This window comes from Amphimedon queenslandica, unplaced genomic scaffold (genome assembly GCF_000090795.2).
Source record: "Amphimedon queenslandica unplaced genomic scaffold, v1.1 AMPQUscaffold_13508, whole genome shotgun sequence".
Taxonomy (NCBI): Eukaryota; Metazoa; Porifera; class Demospongiae; order Haplosclerida; family Niphatidae; genus Amphimedon; species Amphimedon queenslandica.
Window position 1 is genome coordinate 468090 of NW_003546256.1, and position 19409 is coordinate 487498.

Genomic DNA, 19409 nt, shown 5'->3' on the forward strand with positions numbered 1-19409 from the left:
CCCAGTCTTATATAATAGGATTCATGACCTATCCCATATCATAATCATAAAAATCAACTGAATTAATTATGACACTAAAAAGAACTTTAATTAAATAAGGTCCCAAATCACATTAGTTCTACGGTTCGAGCTGCTCTATGAGCTCTTGAAGAGAAGAGGCCAAACGCTTACAATTGACCTGATGAATGAACTCATTTCCATTCCAAGACTCTTGCTCCAGTGCTTTCAATAAAGAGGCATTGTGCTCATTGAGAACCAATGCATTCTTAACACTCTCACTTAGAAAAGATGAAGACAGAGAGCTTTCAGAAGAAAGGGAAGGAGGAGGAGGAGGCATGTTACATACATCCATTAATGATTTAAGGCTCTGAACAGCTTTAGAGGAAGAGGGCTCACTCTCATTGCCAGCTCCTCCAGACTCCTTCTTCTCTTCTTGTTTCTTCATGCGCGATGCTAGGACGGGGTTCTTTGCCTGCCCGAGAGGTTTCAAGTAAAACCCAGTGTCATCCCGACGGAAGTTTTGGAGGAGTTTAGCGTGAGCTCCCTGGACTTCAACAAGAGCGTCTTTATCCGATATGAGATAAGGAGAATTAAGATCACGATTAGGCGAGGCATTCTGAGCTAGCCAAGGATGATGAAGGACTTCTTCAATGGAGAGTCTCTCGCTCGGTTCCACACACAACATCTTCCGAATCAAATCCTTAGCTTCATCAGTCACCGCCTTCCAGTCATTCTCCGGAAAATCGAAATCAGCACTCATTATCTTCTGCTTCATGCGATTGCTTAGTGCCTGATGTGGCACTTCAGAATAGAATGGAGGATAGCCGCAAAGCATAATGTACATGATGACGCCAATGGACCAGATGTCACAGCTCTTGTCGTAATAGTAAGGAGTTCGGTGCTTATAACCAGACAATGACTCTTTCTGTCTCTTCTGGGCCTCAAGGACTTGAGGGGCAACGTAATAAGGAGTGAACTGAGGCGTCTTTAGGTCTCCGTTGTCAACTTTTGCGAAACCGAAATCGGATAATTTGATGACGACATCCTCAGGGTTTGACGCGGGCTTTAATAAGAGTAAATTCTCTGGTTTGATGTCCCGATGAGCAATGTTTAGACGATGACAGAACTGGACTCCTCTAACGATCTGTAATATGTACTTGCTGGCCTCGTGCTCGGTGAAATGATGACGCTTTGAGATATAATCAAAGAGTTCTTTACCCTCCATCAATTCCATCACTAGTAGTATCCTTTTCTTTGGGCTCAGTTCGCCAGGCTGTTGGATCTCATTGCGATATATATCAACTATTCTGACGATATGATCACCTCCACTACAGCGCCTGTTCAGGACAAAAATAAATTTAAAAATAATTATCATTAATATTTATGAAATACAACATTGTTCATTTTTGAGTAACTTTAAAAATTCGTAAAAAAAACTTAAATTTGATCGGAATTAGTTCAAACTTGCTACATAACATAAGAACATGTATATGTGTCGAAAACATTAATAAAATTAATTCCAATTGACTAACATTTTGAACCATTATGTGTATGCATGTTCAGTTTCCTCCCTTTCTAATGGACCATTCAAATTAAGTAAAATTAATACAATTTAATTCATTTTATTTAAAATTAATGGCCTCATGCATGAGTGCCAAAAAATTCATGCAAAACAATGCTCATAGCATAACTCTTACCAATGAAGTGTGGCTTCAATCTCTGCCTTCTTTCTGTCGCTACGATCCAAGAGCAGCTTAAGAGCGTATTCTTTACCAGTTGCCCGGTGTATACAGAGGCGGACTGGACCGCTCACTCCAGTACCTAAACTGCGGTTCCACTTTATCTCATAATCGTCTAAAATGGAGGTTTTCTTGAACTCTGGGTCTCTCTCGTACTTTGACATAAGCGAAAGATTTTGCGGCTTTGATCTGAAGATTTTAGGATAAACATTGAAAGAGAAAGTCCAAAGTTTAATTAGTATAGTAAATGGGACGACAATAATAACCGAGTAAACATGTTATTTATTCGAATCAGAACAACACATTAAATTAGGAGTAAATATCACAAATTTTATAATGGCACAATGATAAAAAAAAAACAGTACAATAATAATTAATAAATGGAAGCTCTCATTTACCTTTTTCTATTGATAAGGTTACCCGTTATGGAGCCGAAGAGAAGACTGGCGACTGGTAGAGTTAATAGTGCTTCTTCCCTCCTTTGCAGACGAGAGTACGACCAGAAAGGAAGTTTATATACAAAGTCGATTGCACCAGAAACTCTACCTCAGCGTCAGCAAATTCTGTAGACTAGACTGTATGTACAAGATCAATTAATTTTTCTCGACCACGCCCACAAGACCACAATGAATATTAATTAGTCTATACGCATGCGCAGTATAAAACTGTCATGGCGTCTTCCAGTAAAGGATTGCCTCGTAGGGGAGGCTCTGCTCTTCAAAAAATTGCCCAAAAGAAAGAGCACGTCAAGCAGTTGCCTCGTGTGAAGAAGATCGAGAGAATAAGCATGTACCTTTCCTGTCAGGTAATTAATTAAATAAAATCATATTAAAAACAGAATCTAATTTTAATAATTATACACTCTCTTCATTTCTCTCTCTCTCTCTTTAGTATGGTGCCTGTTCTTGTCAAGGTTGGCGTCCGCCAGCATCACAAGAGACCCTCCGACTCTCAGACACATGTCGTTCCTGTAGACATCCTCTGGAGAATCACTGTATTCCAATTAAAGAGCAGAGCGACGAGCAGTTGGATCGAATATTAATGGTCGTCTTTGACATGGACAATATATCGCTACAGGCTCGTAGCGAGAGGGAAGACATTGACCTGAGGAAGAATTACAATCTATTGTTTCATTTCTTGAAGAAGAACATGCTACAGCCTAGGATTCCTCCATTGGTCCATGATAAGATAGGGACGCCACCTTTTGAAAGACCAACCATTACTAAAGTATTTTAAAATATACATATACATGTACAACATACAAATGTACATGTATTTGCTGTATTTATTCTCTATTATTATTTTTATTTTATGTTATTTATTATATCATAACCTCTCTCTCTCTCTCTTCTCTCTCTCTCTCTCTTTTAGGCTATTACTAATTTTGTTGCTTATAAGTTTAACAATCTTCCTCAAGCTGAGTGGCAAATGATGTACGACTTAGCTAAGATGTTTCTCTATTGTTTTAACCACTGGAAGTTGGAGACGCCTACTAACCATGCTCATTCATCAGCAACTGACGATCACAAAGTTTACAAAGAGAATTATACTAGGTAAGAGATGCTTAAATTTATGTCTAAACCTCTTGATAATTTGCAGGTGGATATGTTTTTGTCATGTGCCAGTTTTTTGTGAGAGTTTGCAGAAGTTTGACACGACGCATGCTTTTGGTCGTACTCTCCTCAGCTCGGTCTTTTTGGTTCTTAGACGCCAACTAATGGAGCGATTCACATCAGAACAAGAAAAGATGATACCAGAAAAAAGAAACTTAATACTTAACCATTTCCCACGGTAAGAATGTTTGAAATTTGCTATACATGTACATGTATCTTTGTCTCTTTTTTCCTTCCCTTCTCTCTCTCTCTCTCTCAGTTTTCTTAATATATTAGAAGCAGAGATATTCAGTACCTCTTCTCCAATATGGCGTGAAGACTTCACTACCGGTGGTGACGTTGTTGCTGCTCCTTCTCCTGCTGGCTCATCATTTGCTCCTAGTCCATCATCAGCTGCTGGCCTAGCAGGACCGCTATCCGTTGGACCTGCTTCAGTGGGTCCTGGATCCGTGGGAACAAGAGGTGAATCCTCTAATGGATCATATTGTACATGTAGTACAGGAGTGTATTAAAATTGGCTTATTTGTGGTTTTTGTGTGTGGAAAAATTGTGTACATGTACACCTATTACAAAATGAAAAAAATTGTGATTGTTATGGTTGACACTTTTTTGGCTGAAAAATTAAGAAGACAGAAGCTATAATGTTATGTTAAATTCTCTCTGTCCCTCTTCTCCAGATTATCCCAATCCCAGCTCCTTTAGAGCTAGTTATGTCATACCATCTCCTGCTTCTGTTAATGTAATGCCATCACCGGGTCAGGCACACTTTACTTCTCCTCAAGTAACAAAATAATGATGCATGTAGACATTTTGAAATTTTAGAAATATTAATTTTGTCTCTGCTTCTCTTTAAGATTTCCATGTCTGGAGAAGCTGCTGACTCTCCCTTTCATATTTCGCCACATCAAAGTAAAGGTGGGCGGAGTCAACCAAACTACGATACTTCTTCATTGGACGTTGGACCTATGCCCAAGAGACCAAAGATTGAAGGTAAGGGAGAGAGGGAGGTGGAGGGTTTCCCACAAAGCATGCTAAGTGAGCTAAACAGCATGAGCTTCATATAGCTACAATCTGCAATCCATGATGAGTAATAGTCATCATCAACTCTTGCTACATACTACATAATACATTTGAATCAACTTTAAAAATTCATAAAAAATCTAAATTTCATTGGAATGAGCTCAAACTTGCTACACAACATAAGAACATGTATATGTATCAGAAAAAATTATAAAAATGGAGAATTCTATACTTTTCATTTTTGGTGAAATTTGGCCAAAGTCCCTGTACTATAGTACAGGGACTTTGGCTCGATTTTGGAGCAAGTTTAAAAATTCACAAAAAATTCAAATTGTATCGGAATCAGCTCAAACTTGCTACACGACATAAAAACATGTATAATGTATCAGAAAAAATTATAAAAATGGAGAATTCTCTCCTTGTGATTTTTTCCAAAATGCCTTGTACTATTATAGTACAGAGTCTTTGGCCCAATTTTGAGCAAATTGGCAATCCACTGACAAGAAGCTGTATGAGCACTATCCCAAATCCCTGGGGAGATATGTGTGCTATTACATGTGTACATGTAGGTCAGGATTCATTCCAAGTTGCTAGTGACATCCTCCAGACAGTAACCGACCCTAGAGCAATGCTGGGACCAGAGGTAACCCAACACCTGTTCTCTATCCTCTTCACTACCTCCTCCTCCTCTCTCTCCCTTTTCCGCTTTCTCTCTCTTCTCTCGTATACATGTACATGGTGTACATGTACATGTAGACTGGTTTCTTTGACGAACAAGTTTCACGTGACCACACTGCGAAACACGAGGAGAGAAATGGTATCATTTGTTTCCAGTTATTGCACAACTCAATCAAAGTCAAGCCTCACGATGATCACCTCATCTGGCTACTCGAATTAAAGCAAATGTTCTCACGCCAACTGCCGAGAATGCCAGTGGACTATATAACTAGAATAGTGTTTGATACGTAAGATAGAATTGAAGTGGAATAAATATATAATTGTTTTTACTTTTAGGAAGCATTACTCTCTTGCTTTAATGAAGGAGAAGCGTGTCATTGGGGGAATCTGTTTCAGACCGTTTGTCCAACAATCATTTGCTGAAATTGTCTTCTGTGCAGTTGCAGCAAACGAACACCTCAAGGTATACTACATGTCACTCCATTGCCGTGTGACGATGCAGCGTGCTCTTTAATTAGGGATATGGTACACACATGATGAATAATTTAAAGGATTATTGTATCAGACACTCTTTGCTTCACTTATTAACTTATGCCGACTCAACAGCTATTGGATACTTTAAAAAACAAGTAATGAGAGAGAGTGTGTATGTGTGTTCAATTTTATTTTCTTTGTCAAGGGGTTTTCTAAGGATATAAAGTTACCACGCCCACATTTTGTTGGTTATATTAAAAGTTATGAAGGAGCTTTATTAATGGAAGTAAGTATACGTGTTTGCTGTACCAAGAGTGTACACTTCTTCTCCTCTCAAGTGTGAATTGAATCCTAAAATTCCTTACACTCATCTCTCTGACATCATCAAGAAACAGAAAACAGTAATTAGTTTATTTATTGTTTATTATTATTATTATTATTATTATTATTATTATTATTATTATTATTATTATTAGATAGTCCATCAGTTGATTGAGAGGAAGCAGGCTGAGATTCGTAAAGTTCATCCTGGCCTGTCCTGCTTCAGAGAAAGGGGAGGGGCTAAACGTCTTGAACTAAAAGACATTCCAGGAATACGTAAGTATAGCCTATGAATATCATTATACGATTAATTAATATATACTCTAGTTGAGACTGGCTGGAAACCATCTGGGGAAGACCCCAGGTAATCAGTAATTAATCAGTAATATAAATATTATTAAAATAATACATGTTTATCAAAGGACGTCTTATCAGATTGAATTAGAATCTGATATAGAGCGACTGGGTGAAGCTCTCTCTAATGTACTCACGGAATTAAAAGTTTGTCTAACTGTTACCTTCTTTCCATTATCCTTCTCTCCCTCTCTTTTCTTTTCTCTTCCTCCAAAGGATCATCCTATCTCTCGTCCTTTCCATGATCCAGTAAACGAGGCCCAAGCTCCTAATTATTACTCAATTATCAAATTCCCAATGGGTAGGGTATACATATGCACTAGTGAATTGAGCTCAAAATGATTAAGTACATCTATAGTGCATGTCTAGTATGATACTTGTATTGTACATGTGTAGTACTAAGGGTACAATTATTGTAGCATTATAAATACAATACAAATACATCATCACATACACATGTATGTGCATGTACATACTACACACTCACTGACTCACTACACTACCACAATACTGGGTATCCGAGAGCTATTTATTGTCAAATACGCCTCAATTACATGCATGCATAGACCCGAATTCTAGATATGTAGCAATTTGCCAAAAATCCACTCCTCCAAAATTACCTGGCCACATAGTTATGTGTACACCTGGAGTCACATACTGTACGTGTACATGTACATTTAGTTGTTGCTTTTCTTTTGTCATAGTATTGCTAGTTTAAGAGAATGTTTTTGTTAGTTTATGCATTAAAAGGTGTGCCATTATTATTATTATTATTATTATTATTATTATTATTATTTATTATTTATTATTATTTAGATTTAAATACTGTAAGTGAGAGGCTAGCATCTCGCTATTACAATTGCTTGAGGTTGTTTATTTCTGACATGAAGTGGATATTCAACAACTGTCGACTGTACAATGAGAAAGGCACTGAGCTTTATAAGATGGCGAACCAATTTGAGAAATTTTTTATAAATAAAATGAAATCCTCCGGGCTTTGGTACGACATTAATGCATGATTAATTTTAGTGGAACTTCATAATTTCATTCTGATTCATACTCTGATTCATACTGATACACTCATTCCTGATCAACTTTGAATTTAAATTTTTTTAATACACAAAAATGATTAACTTATTGATGATAATAAATGAGAGAAAAATAATTGTTATTATATTAAACCTGATTATTGAATGCATAAAATTTATATCATTTTAAAAATAATAATAATGATGTCTTCATATTTATCATAATACCTTGCTATTAATGGGTGGATTTATTATAATTATTTTAATTGCTAAACATTCCAAAAAGGAACATTTAGATATTGTCTCAAAAAGAAAATGGAGAGAAAGAAGAAGACAATCCCATTGACTAGAACCATCTTGTAACTAATAGACCAACCAGTTCTGACCACCACTCCCTCTGTTTTAAACCTCCTGTAATATATAAACTGATCATAAGCAGTGTTAATGTGAAAGGCTGCTACCTTTTGGGAGATATTGGTGAGAGGGGATAGAGTCCAGGGGTATGCGAGTCATAAAAGACAGAGAAATAAGTAAATAATGAAACTAGTACGCCAATTAGTAAAGAAAATGAGCAAGCATTGAATACATCTAGAAAGAGAGAGAGAGAGAGTTGACACGTATTTGTATCAAGTTGTATGTACATGTATGATATGTTATTATTATTTTTACCTAAAATAAAGACCCCACCTCTATAATCCGCCCAAAATGGGAGAGAGCAATTATTGATAGCTTCCGACGTAAAGATTAAAGGAATATCTAAGAATATTATAATAAAATTTTAATCACAGATAGTATATATAATAATTATAATGTATATACATGTTTTATTTTTGTAATAATTATACAATCATTTTTGTACCTTCCTCGATTAGTTTACTTATGATTCCCTTAACATTAGTCTCTGACTCTTGGTGAAGTAGTGATGGTAGTAATATGGCGAATAACAGTAAGAGTGATATCACAACGAGTCCTGTGAGACTAGGAGGGCCCCTGTCGTCTCTCCTCCTTAGGGGCCTTCTCCTTAACCTCTCACCAAACAATGGCCGGGCCAAAGATGGAGTAGAAGAAGGATTGGACAACATGGAGAGGCTACAGAGAGGGAGGGAGGGAGAGTATAAAGAAACAGGATCTTGTAATAATTACTTTAGTTCATTCATTAAAGGTAATTAAGGTTGCCATGGCAATAGGATATTAATTAGCTAAAATTTATTTGCCGAATCGGCAATTCAGCATAGAGATTCCTCAAAATGGCGTCGAGTAGTGTTCACTCTGGCAAAGTTGATCCGGCCATTTTAAGAACCAGTGATGGAGGAAGAAAGAAAAAAGTAGAGGACGTCAGTATTGCATTAGTTAGAGAATATCTTAGTAGGAAAGTGAGTGAAAATTATAGTTATTTATAATTTTAAATGCATACACACACCCCCTCCTTCATTGTGTAGGGCTACAAGTCAACATTATCAGCACTAGATACTGAAGTACCACGAACAGAAGAGAGGTAATGAATCACCCACTTATTAGTTATATAGTTCCTTTCAGTATTAGTAACCGTAGTGTTCTGGTGAAAGAAGCTGGTGTGGTCAACATAATGAAGTCAAATAAGGTAATCATTAATCTACTATGCAATTCAAAAGTAAAATAATGTGGTTTAAACTTTGATGTCTCCTAACTGTACATATGTATGGCAGAAATTTTTTTGAAAGTGATAATTTCCCAAAATAAAATTCATAACTATAGAATCTTGAAGACTATAGACGTAATGAATAATTTATAAATGTGATATTGTGTCTTGTTTTATCCTTTAGAAACAGCCAGATCCTTATAGAACTATCATTGAAGCTATTGTTAATAATCAGCTTGAGACCACACCCACTACTCTGACCACACCCACCAACCCGACCACACCAATTACTCCAACCACGTCTGTACGAACACCACCTACTCCTACATCAACCACACCCATTACTACACTGACCACACCCATTACTGGTCCCTCCCGTACAATCAACAAAACAAACGGCAAACCGGTCACTTACTCAACCACACCCACTATAACGACATCTGCTAGAATAACCACACCCACCTCCACTTCAACGTTAGATAGTACTAAGAAAGTAACAAGGTAACCATAAAAATTAATTATTTTCATCTTTTCCTTCTCTTTTGTCTTAGGTATCAAAGTGAAGATGATTCTAGTAAATCTATTGGTACCAAGATAACTAATGTAACTGATCATGAATAATTAATGATTAATAATAATAATCAATTGATTATTAGGATGGTGGGCTGCTGTTGTATGAAGACATTGAAGAGGACAGTTCCTTTCTTTTAGATGATAAAGTGGTTTCTCATTTGTTCAGCAGTAGCAGGAACAGTAAAGGAGAGCAAATATCTTATAATACTGCTATAGTCAGTGACACACATACATGTACACATGCACATTGTGTACATGTACTTTAATTATAGCTAGAAAATTTGATAAATTGCCTTCAAATATGTTTGGTGCATTCAAATCTTTTGGCAAAATTGAGCGTAATACACTGGTTTTAAATATACTGTTGTGCTAACTGCAGCTAGTGTGCTATATCTTAAAAGCTTGTGTCCAAAATCACTCATTAAAATTGAGTACATGTATGTACAATAAAGAGATTGAGGTATCAACTTTTTTGATGAAAGACCATAGCTCAAAGGTCAAAAATGTAGTAAAAGGTCACATCCTCACATGATGCCCACATGAACTCCTTATAATATGGTATATAAGTAGTTCATGTGATTGTCAGTAATTGGCATCATGTGGATGTTAAGTCATGCTGTCAAGGGATATACACTACCTATGGAAGTATTGTCATGCGCTAGTAGTTATTCCTAGACTGTCTACATGTATGATAATATTACCAGGGTGGTTTCCCACAAAGCGTTCTAAGTGAGCTAAATAGCATGCTTTGTGAGCTGACAATTAAGCCAGTACATGGCATTTGGAGCAACTTCAAAAATTCATTAAAAAATCCAAATTTGATCGAAATTAGGGAAATCCTGTATCACACACATACATACACAGTTTCCTGACCTACACAATGAACTTCCTTTGTTTATAATATCACACACCCAGTGTATACATGTACATATACATGTGTGTTTGTTTACTCTAGTGTATGTGTGTGTATATAGTAAACCTATTAACATAGCAACATTAACATACATGTACATACAATTAACATATGATTGCTTATGTACGTCACACATGTCATGCATGACCTTTTTAGGACATTTTATATATTTTTAGAAATTAAGGGAGGTTGTTTTTGGCTCAGCAACCACTCACTCGTTTAACAGCGAATGGAGGAATCAAGGATTTGTATTTAATAAAGAAGTACCATCACTCAGTTATGGGCTTGTACAGCACAAGGTTCGTATTTTATTATAACAGATAAATTTAAATCCCTTTTTTGCCCTTTCACAATCCTATCTCTCATTCTCTTTCTCTCTTTCCCTGTCTCCTTCTTTCCCTCACCTTCTCTCTCCTTAGGGTGGCCCTTGTGGAGTGTTAGCTTGTGTTCAGTCATACATCATAAAGAATATGCTATTTGCTGATGGAGCAAATAGTGCTGATGGATCTACTGATGCAATGTAATGTCATATCCTGTCCTTCCGGGTATATAAGCTTGTATTCTCTTCTTTTTAGACCTTTTATTAATAGAAAGGAGCAGAAGGAGCTCCTCTGTAAATCCCTTGCTCAGATACTGTGGAAGGCCGGAGAGAGAAAGAAAGCAACAGTGACAGTGTGAGTGAGACAGACAGACAGTGAGACAGACAACAGATAGACAGATCTGTGACTCTGCGTGAGTGTGTGTGACTGTGTGTGCCCATGAAAGTGTATGGTACATTAGATAATATGTCTGCCTATGCAGTAGATCATGGTCCCCTCCTGTTAAATCACTGACTGTCAGGAGCAGATCATATTATCCAGATCAACTTACTGAGCTGGTCAGTGATTTCATTATAACTTCTCTCTTTCACCTTTATGTCTCTTCCTTCCCTTCCTCTCTTTCTCTCAATAGCTAGTCGTACATTCGTTCCTTGACTTTGATCAGTTGCAATTATTCTTGCTCGAGTATGTTGATCAGGTAATTACAGTAGTTATTTGTCTTATCATTGTGTTTTATTTTGGGCAGTTTATTTCTGCTGAGGAAGAAAATGCTGGCTGTATTCTCTTCCTATATTCAGTTATATTAAGCAGAGGAGTGGAAAGGTGCCAATCTATTTTTAAAACAATGACACATGTAATGTATACATGTGGCTTATTGTGACTGAAGCATGATCAGAGCATGAATGACATGTGCATTGATTAGTCATAATATTATGTTAAGACAATGCACTAACAGTATTCATAGCTTTTTATTGAGTTATGAAAACAATCCTTTTTCGTCACTGTTCTGAAATATCATAGTTCTTGTTTATCATTGTGAATTGTATCATAGTTGATATTATGTTGTTACTATTTTTAGATTGAAGACTGATTTCGATGATGCTAATAATACTAAACTGCTTGGTGCCCATGGCTATTGCTCTCAAGTAATAATAATGAATAGTTTATTTAATGGAGAATGAGAATTAGTGGATTGCCTTATATGGACATGTACATATACAATAGCTGCAGATTTATCGAGTATAAAGCTATCACCTTAGCCCTTGTTCATCATTCTACTTGTGTGAAATAGTACTAAATATAGTAAAATATCACAGTTCTTCCTAGTTTGGCAAAAATTGGTAATGATAGCTTTTTATGTTAGATTGTGCATTGTTTTATCATTAGCTTTTTAAATTACATTTACATTCTTTCCCTTATTAAGTAATATCTCATGTGAAATGCATTCTTTTTCCATGGGATTGCTTATCTTGTTCTCTTTCCCTTTCTCAGGAGCTAGTTAACTTGTTTCTCACTGGAGCAGGTACCTCTAATACTTTCAATGGAGACATTGTAATCGATGAAGGAACAAGAGTACGTGATACCGATAGTGCCCTGGGGGAGTATTTTCCTTTTTTCTTCCCTCATTTTTCCTCTTTCCGTATCACTTGATCCTCGATCTCTTTTCCTCCCTCACTCTATTAGGACTCACAGAGATTGAAAGGTTTATATGCACAAAGTGAAATAGGCTACTTAACGTTATTCGAGTATTATGGCAGCTGCAAAGTGAGTCATTTTTTATCCTCAAGCTCATATACACAATGAGTGGAACTGCATGTATTGTATACTGTACATGTATCTACATCATGTATGATAACTTTTCATATGAATGTGCATGTAGCTTTTATTATATTCATGATGTGTTTCCTACTGGGGCTGGGGGGAAATCACAACAATAAAATCATTTCTCATATGATTTGTATAGTCTAAAAAGTTTTGTTGTTGTTACACAAACATGTTTACCTGTATTTGTTTGTGCATGTGTATGCTTGTTGTGTGGGAAATGCCGACCTAAAGATACCCAATGATATCATTTCCCACGCAACAAATGCATGTACATGCACAGACATCATTGGACATTTCTTCCACTTTAGGTTGGTGAATTTTATAAAAGTCCGGTTTATCCTATATGGGTGGTTTGTTCTGAAAGTCATTTTACAGTCATATTCAGTCTTAATAAAGATATTGTGGACAAGAACAGGTAGGGGAGAGGGGAGAGAGAGGCAGTGATTTGTTGTGATTTTAACGTTCAAGCCTTTATTTTTTCTTTGCAATAGCTGTCTGATATTGCACGACCAGGTGTATAAGCTAGTATTATTACATCATTTGTATTTGTTGTTTGTCTGTATTGCACAAGCTGCTTATCTGGTTTCTTATTAATTTTTTATCTTATTGCATCATTTTGTAGCTGTTTTTCAATAATCGAGTTTAATATTCATTATTATGATGGCCTTGGGCAATTTATGGAACCAGTTATACTTAACTTAAGTGAGTTTTAAAAAAGCATTTTAAAAAATAAATGTTTATTGTTTTTAGATCTGTCACAGAGCGTCACTATGATTTCATTAAACCTTGAACTAATGCCACCGCTTGAACTGACCTTGCATACAAAGTCAGTTCTAAAAATAGCGATGATGATGTGTATAAAGGTCACCTTTTGTCTAGGTGGAAAGGTCAAATAAATTGGTCATGTGACAAAATCTATTGATTTTATATTGTAGTATACACGTCATTATTATGCATTATTATTATTATTATATTCATCAGGATATGGGAGGGGTGCTAGTCTTATGATATGATGTCATAATCACATCATGTTATAAAAGCATGCATGGAAAGCATGGAAACATAATTTTTTTACTAAAATGGCAAGCAGTCTACAAAACAGCAGTCTAGAGTTAATATACAGTCAAGTAGCTAGAGCACCAGACCTACTAGGAGAGAAACTGACTCAGCCTCACCTATTAACGTTACTGTGCTGTGAGTGTGGCTATCCACTGACTGATGGAGCTAGACAGACTAGCTGTGGCTGTCGTATATGCTCGTCTTGCTTCTCTCTCTTCCTGGAGAGTAAGGACACAGAAGCATTTCTATGCAAGAGATGTAACTTTCCATTCCCTCTCAACGAGTCATTCAAAGACAGAGCTGTACAAAACGAACTAAAACTAGCTAAATTTCCCTGCTTCAATCCTTCATGCTCCTGGATTGGAACTAATATTATGTATAAAGTAAGTTTAATTGTAAAGGAAACATCCCTAAAGATATCAGTTGTGTTGGCAAGCTCTAGCTTTAGATCATTTTCTAATAATTATTTTGCTTAGCTCTGCCAATGGGTTAGTCTCGCGTGGCCAGACCTGCGAGACTACCAATGGGTGGGGAGTTCTCAGTAATCATAATTTATTAATTTTTGTTTTGTGTATATAGAGTCACGTTGATTCCTGTAAATATTCTGTTATTACATGTCCTCATCCTCACTGTGGCATCAAATTACTTAGAAATGAAATGTCTACACATGTTTCTTCTTGTATTTATACTCCCTCTTCTTGTGAATATTGTCTCGAAACATACCCTTCATTCCAAATTGAAGTATGTCAACAAGTTTCTTTGATGATTGAGGATTATTTGACTTTATTTTTAGAATCATCACCAAACCGATTGTCCAGAATATTCTATCCTATGTTCATCTGGCTGTGGGCAGAAGCTCCTTAGAAAAGAGGTAAGGGAGTGAAAGGGAATGAGAGTGGGAGAGACTAGTGGGAGAGGACAAAGAAATGAAAGGAGGATCAAAAGCTTGAATGTTTATTGATCATGTTTTTCTTATTTTGCTGTAGTTAGGAGATCATCTTGCCAATTACTGCCCCCTAACAGTGAGGCCTTGTCGCTATACTAAATATGGCTGCCACAAAAAGGTAAGGAATTCATTGTTACATCACCTGAGCATAATGCTATTTCCTTTCTCTTTATAGGATACTCTTGATGGCTTGCTCAAACATTACAAAGATGATTCCGGCTATCATCTTGGACTACTTGAGAAAACTCTTTCTGCTGGTGGCTCCCAACTCGAAGACTCAAGGAAGCAGCTGGTAGAAGAAACAGAGAAAAGAGTCCTTGAGTCAACGAGAGCAGAACTAACAGAACAAAAGGACGAGATGGAAAAGAGGCTGGCACCAATTTGCGACGGACTACTGAAATGTGAAATAAAACTGAGCGAGCTCCAGGACAGTTTCTCAGAGTTATCCCTTCTCTTTCAAACTCTTCAAGCTACCAGTTACAATGGTCAGTTCGTGTGGAAGATACCCGAAGTTGATAGACGTAGACACGATGCAAAGACTGGCAAAACCGTGTCGCTGTACAGCGCACCTTTCTACACGAGCAGGTTTGGATATAAACTTTGTTTGAGATTATATCTAAATGGAGATGGATCAGGCAAGAACTCTCACATCTCTTACTTCCTTACTATAATGCGTGGAGAATATGATGCTCTATTACCATGGCCCTTCTCACAAATGGTTACTCTGATGCTCCTGGATCAGTCTGGCTCTGGAAAGCATATTGTACAGTGCTTTAAACCTGAGCCTTCTTCATCATCTTTCTGGCAGCCAAAATCAGAAATGAATGTTGCTTCTGGTTGCCCAAGATTTGCTCCACTCTCTGTGCTTAACGATCCAGCTTATGTTAAGGATGATGCTATGTTTTTCAAAGTGATGATTGATGTTGGTAATTTGGTTCAACCTTGACGAAACTGAAATTAGGAGAAAATTGAAGAAAAGATTTAGGTATCAATTATTCATTATTAGCATAATCGCTTTATTATTATTGATTCATGTGTCAAGCTATATTATTGTAAATTATTGTATAAATTATGAGTTTCTGTTTGTGCTGTTTATTATTAATTTTTTTTTGAAATATTATAATCATTTAATATTATAATCATTTATTAGTTGCAATTCAACTGTTCAACCATCTTCACATTCAATTATAGCACCACATTCAGTTATTTTATTTATTATAGTATCTAGCTCTTATTATTGTGATTATTAATGTGAGCTGCTATTGTTATTTTCGTTATTTATACCTGTTGTATTATATTATCTTTGAAATAAATTATTATTTAAAAATAATTATTTTAGCCAATTAATTTTAGTTGCCTTAGCAACGCATCTTGTCATTATTATGGGTTTCTTTCAGGTAACCACGTTCCTCCACGAGGAGAAGAGATACAAGACAGCTTTCTCTCATGGCCATCTCATCTCTTTTCCTCTCAGAGGACCGTTACCTTCAAAAGCCATAAACATACTGAGCAAACCACCAAGAGAGAGAAACCAATTAGAACTGACCTATCTCTCCTCAATATCATTGCAGTTGGAGCCATTGTGGTCCTATCCTAGAGATATTCGTATCAAAGTGGCCAGAATCCTTCACTATCACTCACTGGAGAAAGGAGAGGTTGCCCCAGGAGGAGAGAGACCTGATGATACCTCCTTGTATTTTATACTAACCGGACAAGTGTACACTGCTGTGACTGAGGAGTCGGAGGAAAATGGTCATCTCTCCGTCATAAAAGAGACTAATGTTTCCTCGGGATGTTCCGTTGGGGATTTAAGACCAATAAGGAACAAAGAAAGGATAACGGTTGTTTGTAAAAGCAAGACGACACTTTTACGAATCAGTGTCTCTGATTTCAATGAGATTGTGAGAGTATCGTTTGATCGTGAATGGGTATGGAGGTTAAATATCATACAGTGGCATCCATTCTTCAGCCAGTTCTCCGATCGAGCCATTGCACAGTCAATTGCCAAAGCCTCAAAATTTATAAATTTCCCACCTCGCTCTGTTATCATAAAAGACTTGAGCAAAACAGGCAACTTTGCTTATCTTCTTGTCAATGGAGAAGCAACCGTACTACATAAACTAAAAATAAGAGAAACTTACGACTGGAGAAAAGGACACCAACGACTTCTCATGCCATCGAGAGAGAGAGGAGCAAGGGAAAGCTGTGACAGTTGCCTCGTTCGGAGGTGGATACATGTATCTAACCTGCTCCCTGGTGAGATCTTTGGGATTGGTGAGGGTAAGACGAACATGAGCGTCATTAGTAAACATTATGCAAAATGTCTCGCCATTAACAAACAAGTTTTACTGAAGTACGAGCATACGATTAACCTTCCTTCCCTTGTTCATGAAATGTCATTGAAATATCTTAGCACTGCTGCTGTCTTTGAGAAGTACGTTGAGGCATGCAAGTGGAAAGACTACAAGAGGATTGTGGTGAGAGATGCCATTCTTAGGAAGTGAAAGTGAGTGTATAATGACTCTCCCTCATCTTAACTTAATTACCCTAATTATAACTGGAACTTTTTCATTTCCCAAATGTAATATGACTTTGAATTTAAGATAACATTAACATTGTAAGCAATTATTATTATTGTGTATTTTAATAAAATCACTTGGCATGGGGAAACTTTAAAATAGTCCCTCATATGAAAATGAATGATGCAACTTAGCAAATGTTTGCAGATTTGAGCCAGGAAATACCTAAAGGAGAAAGGACGATTCCTTAGATAATTACATTGGTCACATGTTAACCCTATGCTATGTTAATTTCATCATCATAATTGAGATCATAATCATAGTCAAGCAACTCAGCATAATAATTATTATTATGCATGTGACATGCAAGCTCTCTCTCTTTCTCTCCTCTCACCTTGCTCTGGCTTTTTACCATATTCTTTCAACCATTCCTCAACTAGAATATTGTTATATCTCTGCATGTAACATGAAAATTAAATATCAATAAATAAGGCGTTGTTCCTTTACCTCATATTGGAAGTAAGGCGTGTAGTGTCCTATTGTTTCTGTGGTTGGATATATTCTGATAAAACCTCCTCGCCTGTTATTCTAATTTTAGGAATTAAAAAATTATTATTTTGGATTTAGACCATTAGGTTATTTTGGATTTAGACCATTAGGGTATTTGTGTATGTGTGGGTTCTTATTTTAGTTTTGGGTGTGTATTTATTTATTTATTATTAATGGAGTTTGTTTAATAATAGTAACCAAAAATAACAAACATTTTAAAATGTATGCGCACACACACACACAGAGTACAAGGTATTATGTCTGATTTGCAAATTGCATGACCATACTTCATCTATAAATCGTGTTAGTATCTTGTAGTCATGCTGAGTCAGTTCACGCAGTATGCTGTGTCTGTCACACTATTAAAGAGATAGACGGAATCATGTCTCCATAGTAAATGCTGATATTGCTTACCTCTCGTCCAGCTAGACGACTATAATGTGAATGCTGCAAAAAATATAAATGACTTTACAGGAACTATATACTCTTACCTTTAACCTCTCCTTTGAGGTCATTGACCTGTATGTAGTAGTGCTGAATTGGCTACTAAACAGGGAAAGACCAAGAGTACTTAGGTTCAATTAAAGAATTTAATATTAATTTGATTATGATAATCCTCTTTCATAATGTACGTGATGAGTGGGCAGTAGTACATGCTGATTGCATGAGGTGTACATGTGCATGGAACGTTATTTTTTATGCTTTTTTTGCTTTTACTTCAGACATTAATTTCTATACCTTTTTGGTAAAGAAAAGCCAGCCATGTTGAATAGATCTCTCATCATAGGAGCTTTTATGTTGTAATCTAATTGTGAATTTGAATGTAAACTAAAGAGAGAGGAAAGAGTGAGATTAGTGGACTTGGAACTATGTAGATGTCATGTATGGTATCAGTAGTGACACTCAATGGAATTTCCTGTTGACAAGGCAGTGACATCATTATTGTATTCACAATAGTAATAATATTTATATTTCTAGTTCTAGTTCTGTTATTTTATTATTTGTTCCGTTGCCTTGACAGTAAGAACTTTCGTGATTGAATTGACACTAACAATAATGCTAAAAATAGTTTTTGCATGTAAAATTATAGAATATGCTATATTTGCATTATTAGTATCATCAGGAATAGATGTACATGTATATAATGCTTTAGGGATTTTATACTTTTGGTACTACCATCTATCCATTATTAATACATGTATGTACATGTACAACTGTACTTTACCTTGGCGACACATTGACCTCTAATAGCCATGGCTTCAAATTCTTGTCCAACATGATATCAAATCCAAATAGCTCATGTACAGTACTACTGTCTCTACAATTAGCTTTGATCAATGAAGCTATGTAGCCTTCACAGCTAAGAGAGAGAGAGGGAGAGGAGGTCAAAATTATTTTTTTACTGGTACATTGTGTATAGTTACCTCATCATTGTTTTAATGACTAAGTCTTGTATTTTCTTCCAGACTAATGATGGGTCTATGCCTAATTGAGTCTCCATGTACTCCCACAAAGCTAATAAGCCCCTAATAGAAAAACATGTAATAATACATGTAATGAGGATAAATACCCCAATTTTATTTATAATTATTTTTAATGATTATACATGTACATGTGTGTACATGCATGCCATTTTGAAAGTTTGAATCAATTTGGCTGACAAGTACTATAATACAGTACATGGCATTTGAAGCAACTTCAAAAATTTGTAAAAAATCCAAATTTGATCAGAATTAACTCAAACTTGCTACACAACATAAAAACATGTATATGCATCAGAAAAAATTATAAAAATGGAGATTCTCTCCTAACCATTTTTTGCAAAATTTGGCCAAAAACCAAAGGCTATAGCCTTTGGTCG

At 36.2% G+C, this 19409-nt stretch overlaps 7 protein-coding genes across 8 annotated transcripts in view; 4 read left to right on the plus strand and 3 right to left on the minus strand.

The window, feature by feature from the left end:
* Positions 1-31: 31 nt before the first annotated feature.
* Positions 32-2321, minus strand: LOC100637494 (MAP kinase-activated protein kinase 5-like). Its single transcript, XM_003383629.3, has 3 exons — positions 2138-2321; positions 1698-1928; positions 32-1337 (listed from the first exon to the last, which is right to left on the minus strand). The coding sequence occupies exons 2-3, from the start codon at positions 1901-1903 to the stop codon at positions 119-121; spliced, it is 1425 nt and encodes a 474-aa protein (XP_003383677.1). The 5' UTR covers positions 1904-1928; positions 2138-2321; the 3' UTR covers positions 32-118.
* Positions 2322-2393: 72 nt separating this feature from the next.
* LOC100635137 (histone acetyltransferase KAT2A-like) lies at positions 2394-7423 on the plus strand. The gene is made up of 18 exons (XM_011411522.2): positions 2394-2544; positions 2631-2966; positions 3111-3292; positions 3339-3530; positions 3612-3814; positions 4030-4133; positions 4207-4342; positions 4942-5015; positions 5129-5337; positions 5387-5513; positions 5569-5679; positions 5730-5810; positions 5863-5925; positions 6001-6121; positions 6173-6209; positions 6268-6346; positions 6416-6500; positions 7016-7423. Exons 1-18 carry the CDS (start codon positions 2410-2412, stop codon positions 7216-7218), a joined length of 2478 nt encoding a protein of 825 aa, XP_011409824.1. The 5' UTR covers positions 2394-2409; the 3' UTR covers positions 7219-7423.
* On the minus strand, positions 7275-8413 carry LOC100637619 (ADP-ribosylation factor-like protein 6-interacting protein 6). Of its 2 annotated transcripts, none has more exons than XM_003383630.2 (5): positions 8371-8413; positions 8087-8316; positions 7915-7983; positions 7689-7815; positions 7275-7638 (listed from the first exon to the last, which is right to left on the minus strand). In XM_003383630.2, the coding sequence occupies exons 1-5, from the start codon at positions 8382-8384 to the stop codon at positions 7497-7499; spliced, it is 582 nt and encodes a 193-aa protein (XP_003383678.1). In that variant the 5' UTR covers positions 8385-8413; the 3' UTR covers positions 7275-7496. The 2 variants fall into 2 exon arrangements, with proteins under 2 accessions (XP_003383678.1, XP_011409780.2); XM_011411478.2 differs by having other exon boundaries at positions 7897-7983.
* A 14-nt stretch (positions 8414-8427) lies between these two features.
* On the plus strand, positions 8428-13444 carry LOC109593624 (probable ubiquitin carboxyl-terminal hydrolase FAM188B). The gene is made up of 19 exons (XM_020008625.1): positions 8428-8600; positions 8667-8722; positions 8764-8827; positions 9030-9346; positions 9397-9448; positions 9502-9633; positions 10508-10630; positions 10751-10851; positions 10907-11005; positions 11133-11208; positions 11283-11348; positions 11397-11473; positions 11730-11796; positions 12143-12223; positions 12335-12415; positions 12784-12890; positions 13098-13177; positions 13226-13301; positions 13355-13444. Exons 1-19 carry the CDS (start codon positions 8475-8477, stop codon positions 13395-13397), a joined length of 1824 nt encoding a protein of 607 aa, XP_019864184.1. The 5' UTR covers positions 8428-8474; the 3' UTR covers positions 13398-13444.
* A 4-nt stretch (positions 13445-13448) lies between these two features.
* On the plus strand, positions 13449-15785 carry LOC100635260 (TNF receptor-associated factor 3-like). The gene is made up of 5 exons (XM_003383695.3): positions 13449-13917; positions 14114-14275; positions 14328-14405; positions 14521-14598; positions 14656-15785. Exons 1-5 carry the CDS (start codon positions 13555-13557, stop codon positions 15424-15426), a joined length of 1452 nt encoding a protein of 483 aa, XP_003383743.1. The 5' UTR covers positions 13449-13554; the 3' UTR covers positions 15427-15785.
* On the plus strand, positions 15782-17160 carry LOC109593650 (uncharacterized). Its single transcript, XM_020008639.1, has one exon. It carries the CDS (start codon positions 15863-15865, stop codon positions 16982-16984), a length of 1122 nt encoding a protein of 373 aa, XP_019864198.1. The 5' UTR covers positions 15782-15862; the 3' UTR covers positions 16985-17160.
* Positions 17068-19409, minus strand: part of LOC100635385 (tubulin polyglutamylase TTLL4-like) — a 6372-nt gene continuing 4030 nt past the window's right edge. Inside the window, exons 10-18 of the mRNA XM_020007916.1 lie at positions 18973-19115; positions 18774-18908; positions 18287-18376; positions 18040-18094; positions 17963-17995; positions 17836-17907; positions 17507-17587; positions 17394-17454; positions 17068-17224 (exon numbers count right to left, since the gene is read on the minus strand). Coding sequence (XP_019863475.1) covers positions 17190-17224; positions 17394-17454; positions 17507-17587; positions 17836-17907; positions 17963-17995; positions 18040-18094; positions 18287-18376; positions 18774-18908; positions 18973-19115 — 705 coding nt within the window. The 3' untranslated portion in view covers positions 17068-17189. The remainder of the gene's footprint in view (positions 17225-17393; positions 17455-17506; positions 17588-17835; positions 17908-17962; positions 17996-18039; positions 18095-18286; positions 18377-18773; positions 18909-18972; positions 19116-19409) is intronic.

Bases quoted from the DNA above. Each gene is read 5' to 3' on its own strand.
- LOC100635260 (XM_003383695.3), top strand. From the start codon at position 13,555: ATGGCAAGCAGTCTACAAAACAGCAGTCTAGAGTTAATATACAGTCAA. The intron at 13,918-14,113 runs GTAAGTTTAATT...TTGTGTATATAG, and splicing joins GAACTAATATTATGTATAAA to AGTCACGTTGATTCCTGTAA. The intron at 14,406-14,520 runs GTAAGGGAGTGA...ATTTTGCTGTAG, and splicing joins AGAAGCTCCTTAGAAAAGAG to TTAGGAGATCATCTTGCCAA.
- LOC100635137 (XM_011411522.2), top strand. From the start codon at position 2,410: ATGGCGTCTTCCAGTAAAGGATTGCCTCGTAGGGGAGGCTCTGCTCTT. The intron at 4,343-4,941 runs GTAAGGGAGAGA...GTGTACATGTAG, and splicing joins CAAGAGACCAAAGATTGAAG to GTCAGGATTCATTCCAAGTT. The intron at 5,926-6,000 runs GTAATTAGTTTA...TATTATTATTAG, and splicing joins TCATCAAGAAACAGAAAACA to ATAGTCCATCAGTTGATTGA.
- LOC109593624 (XM_020008625.1), top strand. From the start codon at position 8,475: ATGGCGTCGAGTAGTGTTCACTCTGGCAAAGTTGATCCGGCCATTTTA. The intron at 10,852-10,906 runs GTAATGTCATAT...TCTTCTTTTTAG, and splicing joins GATGGATCTACTGATGCAAT to ACCTTTTATTAATAGAAAGG. The intron at 11,349-11,396 runs GTAATTACAGTA...TATTTTGGGCAG, and splicing joins TGCTCGAGTATGTTGATCAG to TTTATTTCTGCTGAGGAAGA.
- LOC100637494 (XM_003383629.3), bottom strand. From the start codon at position 1,903: ATGTCAAAGTACGAGAGAGACCCAGAGTTCAAGAAAACCTCCATTTTA. The intron at 1,338-1,697 runs GTAAGAGTTATG...TGTCCTGAACAG, and splicing joins ATTGAAGCCACACTTCATTG to GCGCTGTAGTGGAGGTGATC.
- LOC100637619 (XM_011411478.2), bottom strand. The intron at 7,984-8,086 runs GTACAAAAATGA...TAATATTCTTAG, and splicing joins AAGTAAACTAATCGAGGAAG to ATATTCCTTTAATCTTTACG. The intron at 7,639-7,688 runs GTAGCAGCCTTT...TATATATTACAG, and splicing joins TCACCAATATCTCCCAAAAG to GAGGTTTAAAACAGAGGGAG.
- LOC109593650 (XM_020008639.1), top strand. From the start codon at position 15,863: ATGGGTTTCTTTCAGGTAACCACGTTCCTCCACGAGGAGAAGAGATAC.